The 17772-nt window shown below is 33.9% G+C and overlaps 2 protein-coding genes across 10 annotated transcripts in view; both read left to right on the top strand.

Annotated features, from left to right (window-relative positions):
• The window catches only part of LOC100651636 (ankyrin-3), a 32860-nt gene that overhangs the window by 4568 nt on the left and 10520 nt on the right, over positions 1–17772 (top strand). For 3 of the 8 annotated variants that reach the window (XM_048405102.1, XM_020862617.2, XM_048405105.1), the window contains exons 4-26: positions 72–235; positions 405–560; positions 691–819; positions 889–1086; positions 1189–1485; positions 2308–2505; positions 2843–2989; positions 5199–5348; positions 5690–5830; positions 6045–6200; positions 6570–6866; positions 6993–7176; positions 7483–7602; positions 7674–7758; positions 7901–7918; positions 8702–8926; positions 9005–9150; positions 9229–9437; positions 9530–9734; positions 10205–10394; positions 10469–10607; positions 12774–13053; positions 13528–13677. In XM_048405102.1, coding sequence (XP_048261059.1) covers positions 72–235; positions 405–560; positions 691–819; positions 889–1086; positions 1189–1485; positions 2308–2505; positions 2843–2989; positions 5199–5348; positions 5690–5830; positions 6045–6200; positions 6570–6866; positions 6993–7176; positions 7483–7602; positions 7674–7758; positions 7901–7918; positions 8702–8926; positions 9005–9150; positions 9229–9437; positions 9530–9734; positions 10205–10394; positions 10469–10607; positions 12774–13053; positions 13528–13677 — 3984 coding nt within the window. The remainder of the gene's footprint in view (positions 1–71; positions 236–404; positions 561–690; positions 820–888; positions 1087–1188; positions 1486–2307; positions 2506–2842; positions 2990–5198; positions 5349–5689; positions 5831–6044; positions 6201–6569; positions 6867–6992; positions 7177–7482; positions 7603–7673; positions 7759–7900; positions 7919–8701; positions 8927–9004; positions 9151–9228; positions 9438–9529; positions 9735–10204; positions 10395–10468; positions 10608–12773; positions 13054–13527; positions 13678–17772) is intronic. The other 5 variants (XM_020862619.2, XM_020862618.2, XM_048405104.1 and 2 more) reach the window with 5 other exon arrangements.
• LOC105667207 lies at positions 14203–17770 on the top strand. Of its 2 annotated transcripts, XM_012321352.3 has the most exons (3): positions 14203–14360; positions 14515–15656; positions 17323–17770. In XM_012321352.3, the coding sequence occupies exon 2, from the start codon at positions 14618–14620 to the stop codon at positions 15632–15634; it is 1017 nt and encodes a 338-aa protein (XP_012176742.2). In that variant the 5' UTR covers positions 14203–14360; positions 14515–14617; the 3' UTR covers positions 15635–15656; positions 17323–17770. The 2 variants fall into 2 exon arrangements, with proteins under 2 accessions (XP_012176742.2, XP_012176741.2); XM_012321351.3 differs by having other exon boundaries at positions 14515–17770.

Genomic DNA, 17772 nt, shown 5'->3' with positions numbered 1-17772 from the left:
AATATAATTGTTTATTACCAATTCACCATAAATATATAAAAATAAAAATAAAATTTATAACGTGTTTTTAGCCGGCCAAGTGGAAATAGTAAATATTCTTATTCAGTATGGTGCTGCGGTTAATATTCAATCTCAAAATGGTTTTACACCTTTATACATGGCCGCTCAAGAAAATCATGATCAAGTGGTTAAATTATTGCTCGGCAATGGAGCCAATCAGAGTCTCGCTACAGAGGTGAATATCGTCCGAAACTTTGCATGCCAATATTTAAAAATTGCATTCCGCGATTGATACGTACCTGCGCTTACTTATTTCTCTCAAATTCAAACGACTCTATCTATATTCATGAAATGTTTTATGTATCTCGTAATTGGAGTGGTGAAAGATAAAAATAATTCTTCAGGATGGATTTACACCTCTCGCAGTAGCGATGCAACAAGGACACGATAAAGTCGTCAGCGTTCTTTTAGAAAATGATTCTAAAGGGAAAGTTAGACTACCAGCGCTTCATATCGCGGCTAAGAAAGATGATTGCAAAGCTGCGGATCTGTTATTGCAGGTAAACAACGATACGAGTAGCCGATCGTTATTGGAATTGTTGTATTTCTCATTCAAACTATCACGATCGTTTGTATCGTCTTTTAATGTCGACGCGTTAAAGATGATTAACTTTTTATTTCTTTTTTCAGAATGATCACAAACCCGATGTTACATCAAAAAGCGGTTTTACACCTTTGCATATCGCCGCCCATTACGGAAACGAAGAGATAGCACGTTTATTAATAAAGCGTGGAGCCGATGTTAATTATTTGGCAAAGGTGCGAATACATCGACATCGACAAGAGTAGTTATAAGCCTGTACTGATATTTCTCATTTCTTTTATCAGCATAATATAAGCCCTTTACATGTAGCAGCGAAGTGGGGTAAAAACAACATGGTTAAAGTATTATTAGAAAATTCTGCGCAAATCGATGCTAAAACTAGGGATGGTTTAACACCGCTTCATTGTGCAGCAAGATCTGGTCATGAACAAGTGATTACCACACTTCTTGAACATTCTGCACCAATTAGTGCACGAACGAAAGTACGTAAACGACGTGAACCGCTCATTGTATCAACAATTTTATTGGCGTATATGTTTGAAAGATATACGTATTAATATATTCATTTTGCAAACGTTTCACAGAATGGACTTGCACCGTTACACATGGCATCGCAAGGGGATCATGTGGATGCAGCGAGAGTATTATTGTATCACCGAGCGCCAGTGGACGAAGTTACGATCGATTATTTAACGTCTCTTCATGTTGCCGCGCACTGCGGCCACGTTAGAGTCGCAAAACTACTTTTGGATCGCAAAGCTGATCCAAATGCACGCGCTTTAAATGGCTTCACACCATTGCATATTGCTTGCAAGAAAAATCGAATAAAAGTTGTCGAACTCTTATTAAAACACGGAGCATCGATCGAATCTACTACCGAGGTAATTACCGTATAAAGATTTCCCCCATAATTACACGTTAATTATTGCTTATAAATCATATTCGATTGCAAAAAATAATTTCTTTCGTTCAAGTTTATTTTCTCTTTTTTTTAAGTTATTCACCTGTTCATCCTTAATTTTCATTCTGAGTTAATCGTTTAAACGACTTAGACTTTGGAATATAATTTGGTAAAAGATGGTCGAAATGATATATTTTACTATATAAAGACAAAGTACTTACATTTGTCCCGTTTGTACTTAAATCTTGGCAATGTTGCGTCGTTTCTATCAGATTATTTTACCTTTTTCGATTACCTTTACCCAAGGATCGATAACTACTGTCCCTGTTAACTACTTTATCGTCATGTTTCTCCATGTAAGAGTCGCGCGTTTACGAGAAAAATTTATTTTAATTAAATTGGCGCGATTCGCGAGAAATAGATATGTTTTGAAATTGGCCAATTGTTAAGAAGATATTTAAAATTTCTCATCTTTTTAGCGTTTGACTCAAGAACTAAGTAAAAAATGCTCATCGGTTACTCGGCTACGCTATTTATAAGTGTATGTCTATAATTAAGATAATGAAAAAGAAACGCGTTAGAAAGGGAAATACGTCAGGTTTGTTTGTTATAAAACGCTTTATAGTTCCTTGGTTATGAAAAGACTGGTTAACGGCTATCAATACTATCATGATCAATACAGATGATCATTTCTATGTATTCTATGTATATCGATAAATATACTCCGAAGAAGAAAGTATCGGTACGAAAGTCATGGAGTCATAGTAGCAAAATGTTAATAGAAAATACATATATTTTACAGTCTGGACTGACTCCATTACATGTGGCCAGTTTTATGGGATGTATGAATATCGTGATATTTCTACTGCAACACGAAGCCAATCCTGATGTGCCAACTGTTAGGGGTGAAACACCTCTACATCTGGCAGCTAGAGCTAATCAGACAGACATTATTCGAATTTTATTACGAAATGGAGCCAAAGTTGATGCTCGTGCAAGGGTAAGTAAACAAAGAATCTTGCTTGAAAACCATATTTCCGGACGTGATCAGGTTTCCTTAATATTTTGGCAAAAATTGCACTTTGTAACAAAACGATACATATAAATGGTCACATGCGCATTCGTCGTTATTAAATGTCTCGCACATTCCATTAACCAGTCTCATTATGTTTTCTATGTTTATATCATTATCGTTATTATGCTTATTCTTTATAATACATACTCATTACGCCGTTAATTTGTCATAAAATTTATTAGTACCGATTATCAGCTATAACGATCGTACATGTGTATACGATAACAATATGGTAATTTAGCGTATGTTCCGATTTTTTTAGGAACAACAAACACCTCTTCATATTGCGTCGCGATTAAGAAATATCGATATTGTTATGTTACTTCTGCAACATGGTGCAGCAGTTGATACCACCACGAAAGATATGTACACAGCGTTGCATATCGCGGCAAAGGAAGGCCAGGAGGAGGTAATGTACAAAGAAATTTCAAAGATAGCGGATTACATCGGTACACAAAGTAGATTATATTTATTTTGGACAAGATATCGTGAGTACTTTATATAGGTTCTGTAATAAACAAAATTTCTTATTTTCCGTTGTTATATGCAGATTTTTCTCTTTATCATTTACATTTCATTTCATATTCTGTTAATTAAGTTTTGTTTACACTTGTTATATTTTATGTTAAGTTATTTATCTGTAATGAATTTTAATAAAATTTTTCACCATATTAATTTATTTTTTACGTTGCCTTCTTTCAACGTTGTTAAAAACTCATAATTTCATCTTATTATTTTCATTCTGCATTCGTATTTATCTTGCCATTTAGATTCACCTGTAAACTAATTTTTGCAAGGTAAGAAGTTGAGAAATCCTCTTCCTATTATAAAGTAACTTTAACAACCTGATCAGTGAATGTAGTAATAAAAAATCATTATCAGGTCATCCAATAATGTGATTTTTCCAAGAGCTAAGTTTAAAACAATGGAACATGTTACGATTGGAATTTTCATAGAAGAGGAGTAGGAAACTTGATAGAAAAATGGCAAAAAAATTGTAGAGAATGGCGGAATATGTACAATGTATCGCTTTCACTCGTCAACGGTTATTTCTAAAAAAAACTTGCATTACTTATATGATACGATCTAGTATACAGGGTGAATCACTTAAGACTGGAAGCTGAAATATCTTCGAAACTATTAATTGTATGGAAAAGTGTTTTGAACGAAAGTGGAATAGTTTCGGGGTAGTTGTTCGATATGATTAGCATTTTCGTAAGTGAATCATACGAAGATTGGTATGTATTTAGGTAACGTACGTTTTTTGATGGATAAATCGATTTATTTCGGTATTCTCAATTAGCTTCTTTATGTCAAACATACCATTTGTGTGCAAGATATCTTAATTGTAATTTTCTGCAACTTATCGTCATATACTGTGCAAGAACTCAAAGAATTCCTCTGGAAGAAATGCGTGCCTACCGTATTGATAGAAAGTGTCACATATTAAGGCCTAACTAAAATCCTATTTAATAACAATCCTATTTAAAGTGTTATCCCTCGAGGGAATTCTCAGATGTTCGATGTATATTGTTAATATTTTATATTTTGGTACTTGACATTATTGTATACGTGTAAAGGGATGCTCGGACAATCGATACATATTGCCAATAAATATAAAAGGTACGAGGAAGATATGGTTTGTCAATAAATATCGACGAAACATATTGTCAATATTATTTACCGACGAAACGCAATGATGTTGGGAATCCTGAAATATTGACAACGTTATTGATCGTCCGAGGATACCCTTATATCCTTCTTGAAGTATTTTCTATCTCTTTAGTTATGCAAAGAAAAACAGATGGAAAGAAAATGGAATCGATTGGCTCCCTGCCAATCGTAGTCTCAAAGAAAATAATAACGTAATACTTAATACTAGAACTGTGACGCCCAATATATATTTTGTACTTTGATTATATTTATTCAAGAAGAGTGATATATCACTTATGGAAGAACATTACGAAACTATGACGATATTTTGAAAAATAGTCCATTGAAAGGAGACGATAAGCAATATTCGATTTTTTGAAATAATTAATACGTGTAAAGGTAACGCTTGAGCGAATATCTCAGTTTGTCGATATAGGCAACAATTTTTAATACAACTTTCATGATATTTTTTAAAGACGTTAAACGTGCAAAGTGATTTTTGTAAAAGCAGGATTGTTTGAGAAATTCAATGTCACGATGCAAAAGTGTTTGTGTCGAATGTATTCAGTTTGGAGAAAAATTAATTAACAAATATGCATAAAGGTATAAAGTAGGTATATTTAAAAATTAATTTCTTGCTTATATGTATATGTATGCATATAACCAAATGCTGCGTCGTTTATCTCGCGATATGTCAAATCGGAATAAAAGGAACGACATACGATGTACGTTTGCTGCTCAAAAATGCATAAGAACAAAGAGTTGGTAATATGAGGTCATCGATCAGATATTTATAAATATTATATCTGATACTATATACGTTTGATCAAAGTTATTATATTATGTTTAATTTATTAAATGTAATATAACAATTTAGCATCTGAATTATTATTTGTAGCTTCTAGCTTAAAAGATTAATTATAATTTCGTTCGATGTTTTATTTAATGTATTTATATGTATACAGGTTGCAACTATTCTTGTGGAAAACAATGCTTCTCTTAAGGCTACAACTAAAAACGGCTTTACTCCTTTACATATCGCGGCTAAATATGGCAACATGAGCGTTGCTAAGATACTTTTGCAAAGGGACAGCAAATTAGACGCGCAAGGAAAGGTATGTATCAATTATTATATTTTTATTTAATACGTATGTTATCTACATTTTTTTTATATATATTTTATTTAATGAAAATTACGATTACACGTAACACCGATACAAACTGAAAATTATGTGCCTCTTAATAATTCGATTTTATTTCTTGTCAACCTAGATATTAAAATCCTTTACCGATACTCTTACAAATGAAAATTTAATTACCCTTTTATGTTCAGATTTCTGTCTATCGTAGTGTTATATAATAATTTACGTGTCATTATCTTATATAGATAAACGTTTAATTATTTAGTTACACGTAATTTGTAGAATCTTTACTAAGGCGTTGAAATATGTTTCAGAATGATATTTCTCCTCTACATTTGGCGTGCCATTATGACCATCCAAATGTAGCAAATCTTTTATTGGAAAAAGGCGCATCCCCTCATTTAGCTTCGCAAAATGGACATACTCCTCTGCATATCGCTGCTCGTAAAAATCAGGTAATATTTACGATATAGTACGTGGCTGTTATGAATCGTTTTGGTGACCACTTAACCCAGATACGAAACTTTTGACCACGAAAAAGGGATTCTAATCGATTTCGATATTTATAAAATTCGATTACAATTCTATTAAGAAGTTATTTGTACGATTTAAGCAATTCTAGAAAAAGATTTCAAGTAATACGTAATTAATAGATCGAACATTTTTTAGATGGATATTGCCTCGACTCTCTTAGAAAATGGGGCGAACGCGAACGCCGAATCAAAAGCAGGATTCACGCCTCTACATTTAAGTGCACAAAAAGGTCACTATGATATGACGAATTTGTTGATTGAACATGGAGCTGATCCGAATCACAAGTCAAAGGTAGGAGCGTTATCCGGTAATCGAATAAAGGAGAGGAACGAATCGATTTACATTTGCATATCATTATATTTCTAGAGTTGATGGTCGATTACCTGTAATTATTTTTAACAATTAGATTTTTGTCTTTATACTTTTATGTATCTTCTTTGATATACATTGTACATGATCAAATGTTGTTTCCAATTTTCTTGTATTACATTACAAACAACGGTATTACTATCAGTACTCTGTAAGTTAAAGAATCCAACTTGGAGTTATGTTATTAAAATTGCGGTTAAATTATACTTATACATAGATATTATTCTTTTTAGTCTTTTTTATTTTTCAACGACGTTGTTTTATCGCACAATTGTCAAACGTTTTGTTTAGAATGGTCTCACCGCGTTGCATCTATGCGCTCAAGAAGATTTTATTAAAGTGGCTTCTATTCTGGTGAAAAATGGTGCGAATGTAGAGAGTGAAACGGAAACTGGGTATCGGCCGATACACGTCGCGGCACATTTTGGAAACCTTTCTATGATTCGATTTCTCTTAAAGCATAGTGCAACTATCGACGTAAAATCTAATCAAAACTACACTCCATTGCATCAGGCTGCTCAACAAGGTCATGCGCATATTGTTAGCGCTTTATTGGAAGGAAATGCTTCGCATAAAGCACGAACCAATGTGAGTAATAATATTTCGTTACATTTTCCTCCAACTGTATACATACGTATATGCTTCGTAATTGTGGAACATTATTAATTTATAATAATACAGAAACACGTATGCTACATACTAAAATCGTTCTAGGATGGACTAACCGCGTTAAATATAGCTCAAAAATTAGGATACATATCCGTAATGGAGGTATTGAAAGGATTGTCTTACGATACATTGGCACCTGATAACAAAAATTGGGACGAGAAGTACAAAGTGATCGCTCCCGAAAGTCTGCAAGAAACCAGCTTTATGTCTGATTCCGAAGACGAAGGAGGTACGATGTTTATACATGATAGAACATTGTTGCGCGTATATATGCATAATATATAACTTAACAAGTGTTATTATGTCTGTTTCCTGTAAAATAAGTAATTTTGTACGCGTGCGTTGTAAATCAAGTTATGTTATTGCATTTTACGTTTTATAGACAAGAAAATAAACAAAGCTAAACCATAGGTATTATATTTTCTTAGAATATATAAGCATAAGTCGAACATAAATATAAATGTAAGAGCGATAAAATGTGAAAGAGACGAAATATCTTTATAAAACAAAACTCAATCGAGATATTTGTTTACAGGTTCGGATGCGTTGATCAGTGAGCAGCCTTATCGATATCTTACAGCAGATTTGATGAAAAGTTTAAGAGACGATTCTCTGCCTATTGATGTTACGCGAGATGATCCAATACACAGACAAGGTAAAACACCTATTGCTTGTTTTTAAACGTCACGATCGTTTTACGTAATCTGGTGCGTTGTTTTCGACTAGTCACAAAAGAAGAAAAACAGGATTTCACTCAAAGCAATAATTATTGTCTAGCAGAAAACTTTGATACTGATGGATTTAATTTGGGGTATGTAAACACGATTTTATACAATAGTCGCTAAAGTAAATTACTTGGAAATATAACATCGTTCAATGACGTATCAAGCATTTGTAGCGTAAAATTTTGTACGAGAATTACTATTAATGAAAATCAAATATTTTCATTCTAGCCGACTTCATTTCAGATCGTAAGTAACATTTATCGCTAAAGTTCATATGCCTGATTTCACGAGTACATCGTACAATGTAACGTCGCGTTACGTTATTATACGTATAACCTTTTATTCTAAAGAAAAATCACAGTAACGAGTGCCAACTTCACTTTTTATTTCGCTCGTCTGCTACTGATTCGATGAATATACGCTTCATAAAAGTACGTACTTCAAATGTAAATTTTGGTAAACGAAAAACATTCTCCGATTCTCTTCAAAAATAATACGTAAAATGTTTAAAAAGTTACGAAAAGAAAAACATTTAACAGTAAGTTTATTTGATTTACATGTACATTTATTAATATAGGCAAAAGTATTTTTTTTGATTAATGTCATTCTGTACATTTATCAGGAAAAATCAAATTATAATTTTAATTAGTTACCGTGATCTTTCTTTACGAAAGTAACAATAAGATACACGTATATTTTCCAATACGTCGTTCAAGTTGATAATTTTTGGATTAATCGCTATTTTTGTTTCACAATCTTTTCCTTTTCTACTGGAGCGTTCGTCGTAAGGTGTAGTCGATCTATTAAACGTGGCCTTATATCGTTTTAGCAAGAGATTTTATCAATTAGCGTCAATCGACATATTAGTTTTTAATTAAACTCTCTATTCGAGCTTCCTTATATGCAATCTGATCGCGGATTTCACAGTTTCGAGCGAATCGAAAAATATGCGCACTTTTATACAAGTAATTATCTTTTTACGGTAAGATGGTGCTATACGATATTTACAACGAAAATATCAATTTTTAGATTTTTAGTAAGTTTCTTGGTGGATGCACGTGGAGGTGCTATGAAAGGATGTAGACACAGCGGTGTACGCATTATCGTACCACCACGCAGAGCAACAATGCCAATTCGCGTTACGTGTAGATTGATAAAACCTAATAAAATCGCGAATCCTCCTCCTTTGATGGAAGGAGAGGCTTTGGCAACTCGTATTATGGAGATGGGGCCAGTCGGTGCAACGTTTCTAGGGTAAATACCATTCTGCGAATCGTTTTACACGACGATATATCCTTTTTGTTATCGAGAACTGGATATATCTTGTTTCAGGCCTGTTCTGATCGATATACCCCATTTCGCGTCTATTCGAGGCAAAGAGAGGGAAATCATTATTCTCAGAAGTGAAAATGGAGAAACCTGGAAAGAGCACGATAATTCCGTCGACAACGATACTACTTTGTTAAATACTCCATATGGTATTTCCGAAATATAGCTTACGTATTTTGTATCGAGATGGAAACGTAACAAGATTTTACGAGTTTATTATTTCGCAGATCCTCAAATGAGCGCTGCTCATCCTGGTAGAATCACTCGAATAATAACGACAGATTTTCCCCAATACTTTGCCATTATCACGAGAATTAAACAGGAAGTTCACGTAATCGGCGCCGAGGGTGGAATTTTGACTTCGAGCGTGGCCAACGACGTTCAAGCTGTTTTCCCACCAGGAGCATTAACGAAAAAGATCAAAGTCGGATTACAAGTAAGTTAAACACGGTATCTCGGAATATTTCTACAAACCGTATCGCGTAAACCGATGATAATCGGAAAAAATGTGGATATTGCTTTTTATAGGCCCACGTGATTCCGGCAGAGCTTACGGCAAAACTGCTAGGAAATTGCGTGGCCGTTTCACCCGTCATAACGATCGAACCGAGAAGACGAAAGTTTCACAAACCAATTACTCTTACAATACCTGTACCTCAAGCTGCAAATAAAGGAATGATTAATCAATACGGTGGTGAAACACCAACGTTACGCCTGTTGTGCAGTATCGCGGGTAAAGTAATCGTAATTGAAACCTATCCATCTCTTTAGGCTGGAATTATTTATTACACGTTCGTTCGAATTGCTATTCATTTGTCTCGCGTTATTTTCAGTAATACGACTTAGAACATTACTGTCAATATTTCCGATATTTCCAACTCTTTTCTCCAGATTCGTCCTCTAACGAGGAATCGCTGCTTTGATTTCCGCGAACCATCGTCAAGTTACCCTATCTCCTTGACAACGAGGTTTAACAAATTTTTTATAATAAATCCTATCGGTATTCTCTACACGTACGTACTTTCATATATCGCAGCAAATTTCATCATGCCTGGTGTGATCGATGATAATTGATAATACGGCAAAATTTAATATATGGCATCGACCCCTAAAGTTGGAAACCTGGACGAATGATATTTTACATATACGCGAACCCAGTGACGCTTTTTAACGCGATGTCCTTCTATTTCGTTTTACGTTTAGGTGGGACGAGCGAATCACAATGGGAAGATGTTACTGGTTCGACGCCGTTAACTTTTATGAATGACACGGTATCCTTTACTACAACTGTATCTGCCCGATTTTGGCTAATGGATTGCCGAAATATAGGCGCAGTTCCGAAAATGGCAACCGAGTTGTACGAAGAGTCGTTATTCGTGCCATATATTACGAAGTACGTATTAATCCGACAGTAAGCTTTAATTGGATTAGCCGTTTTTCTAAAACGTTAATATCTTTCTCATACAGTTTCGTGATATATTCGAAACGAATGGATGTGCTCGAAGCAACGTTGAGAATATTGTGTATGACCGATGGAAAGGAAGGACTGCATACTTTGGAAAGGCAAGAGGAATTTGTCGAAATTGTAAAAAGCCGCGATGTTGAAGTAAATATCGTTCATTACATAATTTTATTTTATTGCACTCGTAAGAACCGAAGAACGCGTGTATTCGCATTTTTCGTTTTCCTTTCATTGATGTATTTCGCTCGACTGTCTTATAACATGGTATTCTTACAGCACGGTTTCCATATGGCACGATTTAATAGACTTGGACAGCCCCCCTGTAACACGATATTTTTATAATACAGTTTCGACGTAACACGGAACGAATTGATCGCGTTATAGGAGGGTCGATCGTATTTATTTTTATTTTATTCCACTTTGGACGAAGCTAATTAACGAGTACTGTCTCTTTCAAAGATCTCAAAGATTTATTCATTTTTGGTAATGGCTTGTGTTTTAATACGCACTCTTTATTTTTACGCACAACAAATTCCATTTGTTTCATGTTCCATAATTCTGCTATGGATTTCGAATATTTTCTGTTTAATTTTGTAACACCGAGGAACCTTTGCAGAGTTAACGTGGTAACGTAATGCGTAATATATCGTTTTATACTTTAATCTTAGAACATTTCGATATGAATCGTCATAATTTGTTGCATATTCATCACGTTTTGTCGTTACGTGCGACGTATGACGTATAATTTTTACGTGTGAATCGCTTTTCGAAATCCGATAGTTTTGCAGATATTTTATGAAACGTATAACCAAACCCCAACTTTGGGGGTTGTTTTGAATTCTTCAACATGAATGCCAGCACGTATTTTTTTACGTGTGAAATATTTCGTCAAAAACTACGTCATGCGTAAGTTTCATTGAATCTGGCGGTTTACATCAGGGGATATTCCTTTGTAAGGCTAAAAATAGGCGATATTCTACATGTAAAAAATGTACTTGTAAAAAATGTATTACATATATTTGAACATTTTACAAGTAACACGAACTATTTTTAAAAAAATTATACGATAAGCAACTGAAAGTGATCGATATCCAACGAGTTGCTCATTCGATGATAAAATAATTAAAGAAATATTTGATTAACGCGATTCGCATATTTTCTACTTGTTGGTGAAATTTAGGGAAGATTAACCGACATAACTTGTACGTAGCTATATTCTTAAAAAAGCATACAAATTATGCATTACGGTTAAACAAAACTCTTCCAATCCAAAGATCATGGAAAACATTTAAAAATAAATATGATCGGTATCGTACCATTTTTCAATTATGAACGTTTATTATAAGATGAAATTAGCGAAATTTCGAAAATTGATCCTTTTTTGGCTTCTCTCTGTCTTGTCATCAGACGTCCCCTTTGAGATAGAATAAGTTTTATTTTAATAACAACGAATAGTTGAAGAATAGTCGGTAGAGGATATTTTGTAGAGATTTATATTCTAAAAGCGACCAATTTTTGTGACTTGTTCGTGACCAGCAACACAACAATTCTTATACTAGTAACAATGTTAAAATAATTTTGATACGGTTTAATAATCTCGAAGAAAAGGAGACATATCATTTGCGATTTAGATTTAAGATTTATCTTTATAATATTTAATTATTATTCTGTTTTTTAAATATTATTGTTTCTGAAGAATATCTACGTTCACATGGATGAAGATAATTTGCTGTTGCAATGCTGCTGGATAAATAATTATATTTTTGCCCGGCTAAAGTTGCATATACATGTGCATGTATGTTAGTTGACAATATCTTTGTATGAATTAATTCCAGTAATAACGAGTGGCGTTCGAGCCTCCTAATGACTACTAGCGACAAATAAAATACGTATTCGATATAAATTCGACCAAAAAAAAGATTTCAAATACGATATCGTTTGATTACTATTTACTAATTATCAAGATCATCGACCAAGAAGGAGAAGAAGAAACGAAAAGAGACAGTAAAGGAGCAGCAACCTGAATTTACCAATACGACGTTATCGAATAAGTGACACAGCTCAAAAAGTGATAATTTTACGAGAAAGAACAAGCTGACGATGGAGAATCAGATTTTTTATTTCAAATCTCAGTCTCCAGTAAATCAATGCGACGCATTTGCCTGTCGTTTGTTCTTTGCGAACATGATATCTTCTTATTATCCGATAGAGCTTATTAAAGATAAAATAACAGCAAATTATGCTGTAAGATAGCATAAGAATATACGTAATTTTTATAGAAACATATCAACTAGTATATTTCTTTTGTAGGCGCTCGATGGGAAAGATCTTTATATCGAATTCAGTGGGAATTTAGTACCTGTGACGAAATCGGGTGTACAATTGAAATTTACATTCAAAGCGTTTCGTCAGAATCGTTTATCTTTTCACGTGAAAGTGAAAGATCCGTTGTTAGATCCTGTCGCCAGGATGCTGTTTATGCGAGAACCAAAAGTTGCGAAAGGAGAGCCACCGCAACAACCAATTTGCGTATTAAATATCGTTCTTCCAGAAATAATGACCAAAGTGGAAGTACAGAAGAAATTGAAAGGTAAAATATGTCGAATGTTTCAACGTCGGACAAGAGGTCCAGTGCAAAAGGGATTTATCCCACAAAAGATCGAAAACCGAGATTTTTATTAATTCTGAAATCTCTTGGTGTTTAGTTATTATCCCTTAAACGATAACTACGTAAGAAAATTCCTGCTTTTACTGTGAATGTTTCTAAACGTAAAGTAACTTCCATGTAGTTATCTTCTCTTTGATCAAATTTTCAGATTGAAGCATATAGGAAATAGAATAGAATAAAACGTTTCTCCAGATACACTACCTTCGTATTAATAAGTTTATGTAAAAACATAGTAGTGTTAATTATGCAATTTTTATCGAAACACGACTTTCCATACAAATCGACGCTACTGCTGTGACGTGTATCTCTTCCTCCTGCGCTGGACCTCGATAATACTCGTACATGTGCTACATACGATGTGTATATTTAATCGCGTCGTTCGTTCTTTCGTTATAGATTACGAAGATTCAAATATTATCGATCAAAAATTGGATTCTTACGAATCGAAATACAAGATGGAACAAAAAGAGAAAGGCGACGAACCTAAAGATACTTCGCCTTCCGAACAGAAATTTATTACCGACACCTTACAAAAAGAACGAACAGGTATGATATTCATTTCTACCTATTCACTTTATATTAGACAAATGGTAAATGTTAGAGCAACGAAGGAAAATTTGAAATATAATATCCTCTACTTCCTTATAACGATATATAAAAATTATAAATCACAATGAGACGTGGTTTCTAAGACGCCAAATGGTGTCGTCGAATATTCAAATGCAAGGTGCAAAGAAAGGAAATCTATATATATATATATACGTATGTACGTATATGTATATATATGTATGTATATTGAAATATGAAAAGGAATTATGTATTTTTAACGTGCAAATTGTTTTAACGATCACAAACTCATACGACTGCAATAAAATAAACGACGATCGATTTTTATGCTAATTTAGGTGAATTTGCTATTAGATTAAAAAAGACAAAACAATTATTATTATTATTGTTATTATTATAATTATCGTTATTTTCAAAACAATTACACTCCATACGGTAGCAAAGTTCCACTGTAATTCTATTTTCGTTTAAGAGGAAAAGTTAATCTGCTTATGGCTCGACCGTTGAGCGAGGCTTCTTTAATTTAATTATGCGTAACAGTATCAACAAACGTTGGACGTAGCTATGACGAAGCTTGTTTAGTTTGATTCGAACCACTACTGGAAGCAGTATCTTTAAAAGTTATCTTCTTTTGAGTATCACCCTACCGCAATTTTACACATGTGAGTTTATTTTACTTAAATCCAGTGTGCTTAAATATCTGTTACACTCTTTGATTTTACTTTATTTATCCGTAACGCACACGCCACTTTTACATTATTCTCGTATTTTTGTTCGTTTTAAGCATTAATTTCCTCTTTCTTTCGCAATTTTCAGTTTCAGGTTTTTTTAAGTTCTTTAGTAATTTGCACTTAAGATCTACGCGCTAAATCTAAAAACGACGAAGAAAGAAACTTATCGCCGAGAGTCGGTTCTCGTCATGGAAGAATCGAGCGATAAACAGGAGGAAAATTGCACGTTTGAATCTGCGAACGCGAAGGGATTATCCATCGATAAGATCGTAGCCGGTACAGATTCTTTAGATCCTAATCGAGTTAACGATCGCTCGGAGATGGGGAAAAACGCAGAAAAGACCGTAGAATGTTCGCAGGTGGTCGATGGAAACTCGAGTCCTTCGAAATCGAAAGAAAGTGTTACAGGCGCGAAAGTAAAGCGTAAATCGAGATCGACGCGTAGAAAACTGAATGCTATGATTAACAATACGTCGTTGCATTTCTCCGACACCGATTCTGAGGGAGAGTTAACGTCCATTAATTCTCAAATCAGATCATTGAGTTATACGGCGGGTGAGCAAAAAGGACCGATCATTTCTATAACGTTAGACGATGTGGAGGCCGAAGGCTCCAAGCTTTTATCGCCCGACGATAAAGGCTCGTCTCAGCTAAATAATTTCATCGAAGACCTTACGGACGTTGACGAAATTTATCCGAGCGAACCGGAAAACGAACGAAAGGAGGATCGGAACAACCTTAAGGTTGCCAAAACTCCGTGTCAAGGTGATACGGATCTCGAGGATTTCGAAGGCGAAGACGAAGTACACTCGACGATTTACGTAAAACCGAGGTCCGATATATTTTGCGACTATAGTGGAGAAACGATAACGACGAAGGAAGGTGACGGACCATTTTCCGTGGAAGTGCGAAATAAAATGTATCGAGAAGAAGAGCCGCGAAACGGGTTGGGAAGTAGCATGCCAGATATCGTTGTTATGTCGAATACCGACGAGGAAGACATGGATATATCCGAGGAGGAAGATATGCAAGAAGCCTGTTGCAGTCATAAGGAATTACTCGAAGATTTGGACGTTCTGGCAGCGTCTCAAATTATCATGAGAAATATCAATAAAATGGAGAACGTGTTAACTGTGAGAGATATTGGTGATGACGCGATTAGCGATTGTCATACGGACATCGAAGAAGTCGATCCGAATGAATAGATTAATTTGAAACGCGTGAATGGTAAGGACACGAATATAGAGAATACGCTTTCTAGCGAGAAATATCGTGCTATTTAAGCTCTGATAAAAATCTGATATATATTAAATCTACTTTCATCAATTATGTATCGAATGTATCGCAAGAATGCACCGCGTATTGTCCCTTATGTTATCCACTCTTTACTCGTTATAATATCGCTATATACGTTGTACAATTATGAAACATATACGGTAAATATCGTATGACTCGACATCGTGTTAAACGTAATGTTTATCGAGGAGTTCAGAATATTCTACGAATTACAATGGATTACCTATCACTGACCGTGAGGTAGGACTCTTCAAGAAATCGTCAGAACAATCTTATCGATTATATACCTTTGTTCAGAGTAGAATCAAATATTATCACATTTTGTCCGACAAATGGACTTATTTCGTGATGCATATCAAATTAATAATACGGATAATACAAAATTTAGATCAAATGAGAGAATATATGTAGAAATATGTTAAACTTTCGTTTATATATATTTTGATATCGTTTAAAATTATTTAATTACATATGTTACGTATTTCGTTGATTTACGTAGAACAAAGTAACAAACGGAAACGAGAACTGTTATATCACTTATCGAAATGTTCGAAGCTTGATTAATTGTAATAATCTACGATGAGTTAACTATGGAGTAAAGTCTTATTCTGTATATATACAAAGTAGCCGCATCGTGTAAGCATACTCTTATCGTTATCTTTACTTTCGAGCTATAAAAATACGTCTTTTATTATAACGTTGAATATGTTTGTTTAAAAGATATGTTTGTGCTATAAAAAAAATACTTTAACGTTTCCTTTCTTCGATATTTTAATTTTTTGTACGAATCTCGGATTTTAAATATTTTTCTACTTTAATCACACATCTCGTAAGATAATTTAGAGAATAATCCAACGTTTTAATGACATACCATGTTTCACGTCCACACTTTGGAAATTTCTTTTTACATTAGCAATATAAATACTTTCGTACGAACGCTATCCTTTGAAAATATAACACGTTGATTCGATTTCGTCGTTGTAATTACACATTTGATCGTTACTTATACAGTAAACACATATTCAACGACTGGATTTCAAAGTCGAAAAATAACGAAAGCTCTCTGTTAGAAGATTTTCAAAATTTATTTTATATAGAAATCTTCTGGAAATATCATTTTCGAGAATTTATTCGATGCTCGTAGAGAACATATTTTTATAATCTTATACACACAGAAATGTAATAATTCAGATGAGAAGGCAAGACGAATCTCTGCGTATTATTTTAGGTGAGAAAATATCGTAGCACGAGCGACGATTCGTGCCTTTTATTTTCGACAAACTTATCGTGTTCGTAGAATTAATTTACTATGCAAACCTTTTCTTTCTCTTTTGCACCATGCTTTGAGTACAGTTTTTATTATTTTTATTTAAAGTTTAACCGATTAGCGTAACGTAATTAGGTATAATTAGAAATTTGGCTCGATTCGCGTGAGCTTTGTTTGGAAAACGAACGAAGTTAACGAAGAAAGTCATGGTGATGATACGAAAATACGAATTACACTACACGCCCGTTACAAGAATTTATCGATAGAAAATATTTCTGCTCGATCGTTATCGCTTCGTATTAACGCAATCTTCTGTACTTATAATTGCAGACAAAACTGCCGTCCTCAACATTATCATAGACAACCGTATGGGATATTAATTTTAAGTCTCGAAGGATACTAATATCTACGGATATTGATAGAAAAGAGCAATTATAGTTTATCAAGGGATTTAGAGTTATATGCATATCAATGCTTATGTACTGTGTGCATGTTACGAGTTTAAAGAAATTAACGATACCTCGGTGACGAAACTTATTTTTGAAATTGTATTTCTTTTTAAAAGGAAGTTGTTATATGTACAGTAACAGAGTTTACGATAGTGTTGTGTCTAATAACGTTTTAAAAAGAACGCTGTAAAGTATAAAAATCGTGTTTACGCGTTATGTTTGTGAAAGTTTGATCGTGTAATCCTTTAAGAGTTATATGCGAAACTGTAAATATACGCAATGTATTTCGTGCATATGTATTTACCTAATAAAAAGTAATGTGAGCATAATT

Source organism: Bombus terrestris, chromosome 4, assembly GCF_910591885.1.
Source record: "Bombus terrestris chromosome 4, iyBomTerr1.2, whole genome shotgun sequence".
Classification (NCBI taxonomy): Eukaryota; Metazoa; Arthropoda; class Insecta; order Hymenoptera; family Apidae; genus Bombus; species Bombus terrestris.
Note: the sequence above shows the minus strand (reverse complement) of the source record. Positions and strands in the feature narration are given on the sequence as shown.